Source organism: Mus caroli, chromosome 14 (genome assembly GCF_900094665.2).
Source record: "Mus caroli chromosome 14, CAROLI_EIJ_v1.1, whole genome shotgun sequence".
NCBI classification, from domain to species: domain Eukaryota; kingdom Metazoa; phylum Chordata; class Mammalia; order Rodentia; family Muridae; genus Mus; species Mus caroli.
Genome location: NC_034583.1, coordinates 14,211,239 through 14,222,592, shown reverse-complemented (window position 1 = coordinate 14,222,592; position 11,354 = coordinate 14,211,239). Strand labels below are relative to the sequence as shown.

The 11,354-nt window shown below is 47.1% G+C and overlaps 1 protein-coding gene across 2 annotated transcripts in view; it reads right to left on the bottom strand.

Annotated features, from left to right (window-relative positions):
- Window positions 1-6,090: 6,090 nt before the first annotated feature.
- Window positions 6,091-11,354, bottom strand: part of Adk (adenosine kinase) — a 398,197-nt gene continuing 392,933 nt past the window's right edge. The window contains exon 11 of one of the 2 annotated variants that reach the window (XM_021182427.2): window positions 6,091-6,846. In XM_021182427.2, coding sequence (XP_021038086.1) covers window positions 6,722-6,846 — 125 coding nt within the window. In that variant the 3' untranslated portion in view covers window positions 6,091-6,721. The remainder of the gene's footprint in view (window positions 6,847-11,354) is intronic. The other variant, XM_021182428.2, reaches the window with a different exon arrangement.

Below are 11,354 nucleotides of genomic sequence, written 5' to 3'. Positions count from 1 at the left end.
CAGGGTTTCTCTGTGTAGCCCTGGCTGTCCTGGAACTCACTCTGTAGACCAGGCTGGCCTCCAACTCAGAAATCCGCCTGCCTCTGCCTCCCAAGTGCTGGGATTAAAGGCGTTGGCCTTTTCATTTTAAGACTTGTTTCTACTTTTAATTATGTATATGTGTGTTGGGGTGGTGCATGTAAGTACTGGTGTCTGCAAAGGACAGGGGTATCAACAACCCCCTGATGTGAGAACTGAGACTAGAACTTGGATTCTCTGTAAGAGCAATATATACTCTTGATGGCTGGGCCAGCTCTCCATTCTCTACCCTGGACTTTTACCCAGATGGTAGGGGATTGAACTCAGGTCTTCCTGCTTGTATAGCAAGCAGATGCTCTTTCCCACGGAACCCCTCCAGGACCTCTGCTCCCAACAGCATCTTCTCATGACAGGTCATCAGGTAGACACGGCAACAGTTTGGATAGCACTGGGCTCTGCATGACACTGGTTTAGCTGGCTCTTAGCCAATGAGAGCAAACAATTCGCACAGTGGGTAAACAAGGCCTGGGAGACAGTAATACTTAGATCTCCTAAGTCATGTGAGGAACTGGGCAACTGAGTAGACTTTCTGCATTTGTCTTTCATAACATGTAGCCTTTGTTCTTACAGCAAGATGCCCCCTCTCTGGAGCAACCCAGCTCCCCCAGGACAAGAAATGTGGTGACTCTGTCAGGTGACTTGCTCATCATCCTTTTACTGGGTTAGAACAATGGTGGAGCCCAGATCCCTGGGCGAGGACATGGCTGTGTGCTGAGGACCTTCACACAGCCACACAGTGCTCCACCTGTCTTCTTGCCGGCTGGCAGTGAGACGGTGCTCCTTATACAGTGGCCCACGAGGGATCTTCCTTCACCTTCAGCCGGAAAGTGCCTGACCGTAGAACTTGATGTGTGTTAGTTGGTCCTTATTAGAGGAATAGTTGTTTGATGCCCATTTCTTTCCAGGTGTCAGTCCATGGTCTTTGGCTCCACTGAGTCCAGGGTCACAGCAAGCCTAAACAGGATGGTGGGCTAGGCCTGCGGAGGGGCAGGCCTCTCAGCTCACAGCAGATAGGAAGCTCAGGGATAAGACTGTAAGAACATGGCATCACTCTGACCTACCTTCTCTGTGTAGGCTTTACTTCCTAAAAATCTCCAGAACCTTCCAAAATAGTAACATTAGGTGAGGACACATGAGCCTGTGTGTGAGGCATTTCATATTCAAACCATAATGTTATTATTTTTTAAGTTTTATTTGTTATTATACATAAGTACACTGTGTAGCTGTCTTCAGATACACCAGAAAAGGGCATCAGATCTCATTATGGGTGGTTGTGAACCACCATGTGGTTGTTGGGATTTGAACTCAGGACCTTTGGAAGAGCAGTCAGTGTTCTTATCTGCTGACCCATTTCGCCAGCCCCCATTGAATGGAATCGACTGATCACAAGCCAGAATTCCAGAGACAGAGGAACACTGTGGGTTAAAATTGGTGTCCTGCATCGAGCTCGGGCCACTGGACGTGGGAAGTCTGTGTGCACCCCATGTAGCTGCGGGGCAGGTGTCAAGCTGTGAGAAGCTGCAGGACCCTGCTCCAGGGGTGGGGAGGCACAGTCTGAGGTCCCAGAGGAACTGCTGGAATTGGCTCTGGGTGTCCGGGCCTACATGGAGGCTGAGAACAACAGGTTCTCAGGCTCTTGGGGACCACAGATGCTGCAGAATGCTGCAGAGGAGTTGAGAATGGAGGGGGTCCCCAAGGCTGAAAGGAAAGGGCAGGAGGAGAGCGCTCCTGCTGGTTCTCAGGGGATGAGAGTCCTTGGCTTGGTCAGGCGGGTGGCTTGCTTGGCTGGCAGCCATGGCTGAGAACACAGGGAGGCCTCCTGTGGGAGATTAGATGCAGTTCTTTAGAGGGAGACCTGGTCCATTGCTCCAGCACAGCGGATCCTCATGAGAAGAGACAGCCCATGTTTTTAAGGCGTTTATTGTCATAGAGTAGAGGCAGAGAAAGGCAGAGAGAGAAGTAGAGGCTGCCATGACCATATGGAGAGAGGAGGAAGCAAGGGAGTGAGAGGCAAGAGTAAGAGAGTAAGAGGGAGGAGGAGGAGGCAAGCAGCCCCTTTTATACTGGGCTGGGCCTACCTGGCTGTTGCCAAGTAACTGTGGGGAGAAGCCTACCTGGCTATTGCCAGGTAACTGTGGGGATGGAGTCCAGACAATACCAGGAGCTTGGGGCATTGCCCTCTGTGACTGATGCCCGCACACCTCTCTGCAGGGGGTGGGGGGTGGGCTTGGGAGGCTGTAGCTGCTATAGGAGTGGGGGGGGGGAGCTAAAGGGTGTCTGGGGTTCAAAGCCTGTGCTCAACCATGGACCAGGCTGCCTGTGCACAGCTCAGTGCTCCACAGAACACTGGCATTCCTTGAAGTTAGGAGCTTCTTTTTTTTTTTTTTAAATTTAATTCAATTCAATTTTTTTGAGACAGGGTTTCTCTGTGTAGCCCTGGCTGTCCTGGAACTCACTCTGTAGACCAGGCTGGCCTTGAACTCAGAAATCCGCCTGCCTCTGCCTCCCAAAGGCTGGGATTAAAGGCGTGCACTACCACTGCCTGGCCATTTTATTTTATTTTATTCCGTTTTATTAATAGGGACAGGAGAGATGGCATAGAAATTTAAAACACTTTCTGGGACCACCTGAGCTCAGAACACACACTGACTGCTGAGCTGTGTCTCCTAAGCCCCTCTCCACTTTATGTTATGTGAATGGATGTCTGTGTACTACATTCACGGCTGGTGCACGCAGAGGGCAGAAGAGGCCTCCCACAGGTGTCCTCTGACTTCCGTGTGCATGTGGGGGCACACTTGCACCCCACATATCACAAAAAGTCAAAACAGACCAGACTTGGTGGCATACCTCCTTAATCCTAGCACTTGGGAGACAGGCAAATCTCTGAGTTCAAAACTACCCTGGTATACACTGAGTTCCAAGCTAGCCAGGTGAGACAGAATAAATAAATATAAAATTCTCTTTCTTCCTCCTTTTCATGCCTCCCTCCTTCCTTTCCTCCCTCCATACTCTGTAGATGTAACCCAAACCTTGAATTTGAGAGCCTCCTGCTGGGATCACAGGTGTGTGCTACCACAAGGGGTCTCTGGTTTTTACTAAGAGATCAATCACCTGTTGGCTTTTCTGTTGCTGGTTGCAGATGGCCACCTGTATACTGTATAGGGATTTCAGAAAGCTGCTCCCAGCTTTCTCAGTGTGGCACTGCTCCCTAAGAGGCTCTGGGGAAAGACTTCCTAACAAAGTGTTTCACAGTAAGAGCTCTGCAGTGGGAGGGCTGTAGGTTTGACTGTGGCCCTACCCTCTCATTAGCAGTACCTTGGGTCCTTCTTGAGCTTGGATTGCTCGGATCTCTCCTGCCCTCCTCTGCTACTTCCAGTCACAGAGAGCTCTCTGCTTTTATAGGCTCCTGTGACTAGCCCAAGGCTCCCTAGATATTCCAGCAGAGTATTATATTAGGATGGAACCTTCAGTACATCTGCAGTATGCCTGAAGCTATGCCGCACATACAGGCTGCAGGGATTGGGGCCCAGGCATCCCTGTGGAACTAGCAAGCCTTTCAGAGCTACAGGACAGTCCAGTGTCATCCTCCCCTGTGAAGCAGAGTGGGAGACAGATTTGTCTTTTTGAAGAAAATAAACTGCAGACATCATTACACCCTAAACCTAGATGGACAACCATAAACTATGATCAGGGTCAGCTATAGTCATCTGCTGGATTTAAGACTTGAGACGGGTGTGTTCTGACACATCAGTAAGTGGCACTTGCTTAGGAAGCTGGCTTTGCGTGTATGCTCCGATCAGACAGGGTGGAAACTGGGATGCACATGGACAGAGCAGGGAATAGCAGCCTGGCTGTCACAGAAGGCCCTCAAGGTGAAGAAGCTGAGGTTTGGAAGTCCTTGGGATATGGGAGCAGCTTTACAGAATTGCAACGTTGCCTAGCAAAGGAAATTATATGCATGTATTTACACTTAATAATATATTTATATGGAATCCTTTATGAATGTGCATCATCCTTGAACAGGGATCATGTGACTCTTCTCGGTATCTTGGTATGTGTGCTGCCGAAGCACAGGTAAAAGTATGATGGTTTTAAAAACCTCTCACATACATATATAATGTCCACATATACATAATATCTACATATAAGACAAGATCTCATATAGTCCTGGCTGGCTTAGAACTCGCTATGTAGACTAGGCTCGTTTTTGCACCAAGCCAGGGTCTCTGAAGAGAAATAACCATATACTTAAGCTCTCCCAAACTCTTCCTTAAAACATGTATCATTTTATATGTATGTGTGTTTTGCCTGCACTTATGTCTGTGCACCAAACGTGGGCAGGATTGATCCATGGAGACCAGAAGACGACACTGGATCCCTGGGACTGGAGTTACAGACAGTGTGAGCTGCCGTGTGAGTGCTGGGAACTGAAACGGAGTCCTCTGGAAGAGCACTCCAGTTAAGTTAAGGGTTAAGACTGCCTTAACCCTTTGGATAAAAGGCAGAAGTAAATATTCTGACTTGGGCTCAGCACCGGGTTCTTAGACAGATACCAGGGCCACAAGTAACAATAAAAAACAAACAAACAAAACAACAACAACAAAAAAACCAAAACCCCAAAACTGGATAGAACACCTCTAGAAACAGAAAAGATAATCTATGTGGTGGGAGAAAATACTAGTACATTATATGGTGGAATTTCATATGAAATATATTGAAAATACAACTTATTAAGAGAATTTTTTCACTTGCAAATCAGAAAAGATCTGAAACTACAACAAATAGGATGAATAGCACCCAGAGCCGACAGCATATGAAGAGAGAGAGATGCATAACACTGATGGGCAATGAGGGAAATCAAGTCAGAACCATCCATACCCTCTATTACAGGGGCAAACAATGCAGAGTGACAAGTGTCAGCAGGTGAGAATGTGGGGACACTGCAAACCTTGTGTGCTGCCAGGAGGAATCCCAAGGATACAGCTATTACAGAAACAGAAGTCAGACAGCATTACCAGATGCCCTGCAACCACACCATGGCCTCTCTGTCCTGTTCACCTGCTGGAAGCTTGGTCCCCAGAGAGGCAGCGTAGATGTGGAGTCCCTTATAAAAGCCGGAATAGTAGTATATGCTTGGAACCCCAGTGTTGCGGAGGCAGAGACCGAGACAGGTAGATCCTGGGACTTGCTGCCTAGCCCAGTCTAATCAAGTTCCAGGCTGAGAAGAAATCCTGCCTCAACAAACAAAGGAGACACCCCATGAAGGGCATCTGAGGTTGACATCTGGCCCCCACATACGTATGCTTACACCTGAATTTACAGGCACACTCACACCGACACCTGCACCCCCACACAGGCAAAGCCATGAACCCCCAAAGACGGCCCCTCAGTAGTCTGTCTGTGACCTCGGAGACAGGCAGTGACAAGTGCTGGACTAAGGACGTGAAGCTGGAACTGTAACACATTCTGAAGGTAGTGCAAAAACATGTGAGGTAGCCCAGGCTAGCCCTGAGATCACCTGGACGGCCTGGTGCTTATCTGCCTCAGTGTTCTAAGTGCTAGGATTACACCACAGCCAGCTGTTTTGGATTTTTTTTTTAAAGTTCCTTGTAAAGGTTACACATGATCAAGGATGGGGCAGAGGCAAGTGGATCGCTGGGAGTGGGAGGCCACCCTGATTTACACAGAGAATTCCAGGCCAGACAGAGCTACACAGTGGGATCTTATCCCAAACAAACAAAGTTTACATATGATCGAGTAATTCCACTCCTACTGTCTACCTGGAAGAAATGAAAACACACACACACACACACACACACACACACACACACACACACACAAAGAGTGCTAACTGGTTGCTTATAATGTTATTGTATGTGTATGTATATATTATGTATATTTATATATAATGTTCTATATTTTTACCTCACCCCATCAATAAAATCACATAGGATCCAGTACTAAATAACACTCTTTCTTCCTTATTGAACGCAAGCAAGACAGAAAAAAAAATCGCTATATAGCAATTTTTTTATTTGTATCAAATTATAGAGTACCATCATTAAGCAGGTTACAGTCTGAACATAATGCAAATGTTGCGGGTTGGTCAGCTGCCCCAAGTCCATCAGAAGCACATGGAAGAGCTTATAAGGAATAATTGGTGTGCTGAACATTTCTGTGCCTTATCTGACAATTATCGGGTATATATATATATATATGACATGTGCACACACACGCTTCCAAATTAAATATATTTATATAAAAAGCTCAAGAATGATGTTAGCATTAATTTCTTTAAAAAGTCTATTATATTAAATTGCACCTGCATTGGAAGCAGAAATATAAAAAAAAGATCAATTTACTAAATACTGATGAATTTACAAACAATTGAAAATGAAATTAAAGTTTCTACTGAAATGTATTCCTGTTTGACATTTAAGAGGCACTAACAAACTATGCAAATAAACATTTTTCCCAGATTTCAGAGACTAAAGGTCCTAGGAGTAGCACTGAGCCCTCTAAGTTACTAATGAGAACCATGGTGGGCAAAGACAGAGGATAACTCTATTCTTTCTTATGGCAGGAACGCTCAGGATGTGGTCACTGCAGTCTCCACTCCACAGCCTGAGTTTTCTTTCTTCCATCAGTGGAAGTCTGGCTTCTCGGGAAAGGTACAGCCAGTTCGTCTAATGATGACGCTTGCTGCATAGTGGCCGGCGCGGATGCACTCAGTCAGAGGCTTGTCAGAGACCAGTTGAGACAGAAAGCCTGGAACAGACAGAAGAACGAGCGTAAGTGCTGGGTAAGAGCTTAGCAGTGCCAAGCGCTCAGCTGTGGCCCAGTGACTCTGATCTCTAAGTGTCACCACCATAGTCAATCTTGACTGTCAACTTGATGGACAGAGATGCTCCTAGGGCACCGGCAGAATTCGTCTCTGAGTTGGCATAAGCATGTTGTAACTGTGGGAGCAACGCTTGCCTGCCTGTGGGCGGCACCACCTAGGAGGCAGCTTTGGTCTACTGCCACCTCTGCAAGTGTGAGAAACAAACCTGTCCTCGTTGAAACTCTGTGTTAGAGTAATGAAGTTTGAGATACACACCACACACACTCACAGGGAGGGTCTAAAGCGCCACTGAAACGGATCGCACGGGGACTGGCTTAATTCTCCCCATCCGTCCTTGTGGACTGCTTCTGTGTTGATATTCCTACTACAATGCCATTTCAAGACAACCCTACCATCTCCTCAGAGAGACGCAGGGTGCTGTCGGTGTGCCAGTGGGCACCTGCAATCCCAGCATTGGGAGGCAGAGACGGGAGAGTCAGGATCGCAGGCATCCTAAGTACCACAAAGAATGCAGGTCTGCCTGAGCTATGGGAGAGTCTGTTTAAAAAAAAACAACAAAATCTGGGAGACAGACAGACAGACAGACAGAGAAACAGAGACAGAGACACACCTAGAAGGTGTTCTTTCCAGAGGTAGCTAGCACTGGAGTGCAGCTGGTCTCTGCAGGTCCGTGTGGCAGTAACAGAAAGTGAAATGCAGAAACTGCACTGCAGACAGACAGTGAAGGGTGGGATAAAGGGAGTCAGGCTTGTTTTCCTTCTACAAACCGTTGAAATAAAGGCAAGTGATATAAAACCAAATTCGTCAAATATACATCAGCCACAAAGAGAAGAACAAATGAGGAGAAATAGAATTGATTCCACTTGGCTATGCATGGTCATCAAGTCACACACAAGGTGGACAACCCAGGCCTGTCTGCCCTCACGGGGCTGAAACGACAGACAGCCAACATGAGGAGGCTGAAACAAATACATTTCTAGCTAGACTGACAAGGCAGATGGAGAGAGAAGAGGGCAGGATAAATCAGTAGGAGTGACCATGTCGCCATGGATGGTGCACATGTGAGGGGATAATTCAGAAGCTCCATGAACAATGTAAGCCACAGATCTCAGACCTGCCACATCGGGTGAACCAGGCACTTTTTTGAGTATGCAGGTTGTCAAAGCTCACTTAGCTCGATTGCAGCCACTTTAAATAAAAGTCACCGCCGGGGTGAGGTACCTGTGACCCCAGGCTAAGGCAGGTAGGTCTCTGATGTCCAGGGCAGCAGAACTATATAACAAGACCCTGTCTCAGAAAGAGCTTCTTACAGAGAATATCTCAGAGCATTTTTCGTGCAGAGAAACCCAGGCCCACCTCAGGTGTGCCTCGGTCCCAAACTTCCCTCTGTTCTTACTGTCAGTGCTTAGAGCTACACTGAACTGTTTCTTACCAAAGGCCATAGGCAGATGGTGTCACTTGTGAAAGCCACTGAACGGTTAAGAAGAACAATACTGCCGGGCGTAGTGGCTCACGCCTTTAATCCCAGCACTTGGGAGGTAGAGGCAGGTGGATTTCTGAGTTTGAGGCCAGCCTGGTCTACAAAGTGAGTTCCAGGACAGCCAGGGCTATGCAGAGAAACCCTGTCTCGAAAAACAAACAAACAAACAAACAAACAAACAAAACAAAATGACGACGACAACGAAGAAGAAGAAGGAGGAGGAGGAGGAGAAGAAGGAGGAGGAGGAAACCAATGCTGGAGAGATTCTCCAGGAAACTAAAAGAAGGAAATGCTTTGTACTTTAATCCTGACACCAGCCTTTCTCTGACAAGAATGCTCCTTACCAATACAGGGACAATATTCATAAAAGATGGAAATGTTCTGAAGGAAATCTGAGCAAATCAAGCCAAACAGCACATTACAGAAGACAACAGGGCGCTGGGGAGGGAGCTCTGAGGTTAAGAGCATTTGCTGGCCTTGCAAAGTCCAGAGTTTAGTTCCCAGCACCTACACAGTGGCTCACAAACCCTGCAGTCCAGAAGATCTCGCGCCCTCTTCTGGCCTCTGTGTGATGCACTTGTATATAGGCAGGCAGAACATACGCATAAAAACAAAACAAACAAACCAAGAAACAAAGCTAGTGAAAATAAAAAGCAGACGCCTGGTGTGCTGAGAAACACCTCATCCCAGCACTCAGGGAGAGGCAGACGGAATCTGTGAGTCTGAGGACAGCATAGTGAGCTCCAGGCTAGCCATGGCCGCATAGTGAGAACCTGTCCCAATCCCTGATCGCCTAACAACATAGTACAGTCAATCAGATGGCTTCTCTAATAAAAGTGCTTTGCCATGCACACCTGATAACCTGCATTCAAGTCCCTGATCCCATCAGGGAAGGTAGTTGTTCTCTAACCTCCATACAGGCGCTGTGGCATATAATAAAACCTATGATAAAGTAGTGTTATCTCAAGCTCTCAAGGTTGGATTCATATTTTTGGATATTGACATAATATGTTACACCAAGTATGAAGACCTTAGAGCATTCTAATACATACAAAAAAAATATTTGGCAACATCTATTCCGAATTTTAATAGGGAACAGAAGGGAATTTTTCCACATGAGAAAGAAATTTATAAAAATTCACTGCTAATACTGTAAGGTGAATGATGAATTTCATTTCTTTCTCGAGACTAGACATGAAGCAAGAAAGTTTGTCTGCGCCCCCTTTCTGGCAAGCTTCAGGGTGGCCTTCCTCCCCCCACCCTACCTCTTCCTGCCTCCTGCCCCCCCCCCATGCTAGAATCACAGGTTGGCACCACCTGCCGAGCCCACCTGCTCTGCAGAGTCTCATGGAGACTTGGCTGGAGCAGAGTGAGTCGCCGGGAAAGGAAGTCCCTGTCAGTCTCTGAAGGAGGCAAGACCTTCCATGCCTATGACTCAAAACAGGCAAGGCCAAGACTGGTGCTGCATACCGTTAAGCCCAGCAGTCAGGAAGAAGAGGCAGGTCGGTGGTCCTCTGTGAGTCTGAGGTCAGCCTGGTCTACATAGGGAGTTCTAGACAACAGGGCTACACAGTGAGAGCTTATCTCACCACACCACTCAAAAAGAGTTAGAAACTGTCATGTCCATCTGGTGGGTTGACGCAGAGACACAGGTAAGCACTCTACAGCAGAACACTGCTGTCAGCCAGAATTCCTAGCCTACGCTGGCACACCAGGGCAGCACATCCTTTAATCCCAGCACTTGGGAGCCACTCTGAAGTTTGAGGCCTGCTTGGGGGACAGAAAACTGCCTCAAAAACTGAAACAATAACACTAACAACCCCCACATGCACATATGCAACTGAGTCTAAGAGTCCTATGGGATTAGGAAGCTGTGACTAGTACAACTTTAGCAAAGTGGGAGGATCTCAACTGATAGCTCATGTGAAGAGCTCCACTAGCACACACGTAGCAATTATATCTACTAGTGAGCAATTAAAAAGTAATATTCGAGATGCTACTTACTCATAGTATCAAGCACATGAAATACGGAATATATCTGAGAAAGCCCTGTAGGACCAGCCACTGGAAATGCCAAGACAGCATGAAGGAAAAGCAGAGAAACCTGGATACCTGGGAGAGCGTGTGTCAGCCGGTCGAGGCCTCACAGTAACTTGGTGAAGTACCAACCAAGAGCTGACAAGACACCTTTAAAACTTGGATGTATGTAAGCCCAGCTACTAGGGAGGCTGAGACAGGAGGCCTGTGTAAGTTCAAGGTCTGTCTGGGTATTGTCAGAAGATTCTTCCTCAAAAAAACCAAAATAGAATAAAAACAAACAAACAAACAAACAAACAACAACAACCCAGGGGGTGGAGGGCTGGGCACACAGCTCAGCGGCAGCATGGGGCCATCCTGTGAGAGGCCCCATGTTCATTTCCCCAGCACTGCAAACAAAAACCAACCAATCAACCCCAAAGCTAAACAAAAAATAAGACTATGGCATCTGAGAAATCTTTGACTTTGGTCTACTGACACCAACTTCAGAAGTCCTCTGCCGCTGTGACGACCCCCCTAGCCCCCAAGTGAAGTCTTTCACAGAAGACAGAATAATTTGGACTTCATTAAAATTGCTTTGTTTAAGAAGTAACTCAATAAAAAACAAAACAAAAACAAACAAAACCTGCAAAGGGAAACATGCCAAATTCACGTAGGGTGTAGCACCATAATCCATTAAAGGCCCGCAGCTGGGAATCGCAGTAATGTGGCTGCCACCTCGCTAAGGCAACATCAGCAAGACAATCTGCACAGAGCCAGGGCAAGGGTGTGCATCCACCAGACCGTAAGCACTCTGGCTTAGGGAATGTTAAGGAGGCTTCAGTTATTATTATTGCTTGAGTGGATGACCTGTGCGGGCACACGGGGCCTCTGAGGACAACCTGTGGAGTTGGTTCTTTCCTGTGCGGGCGCACG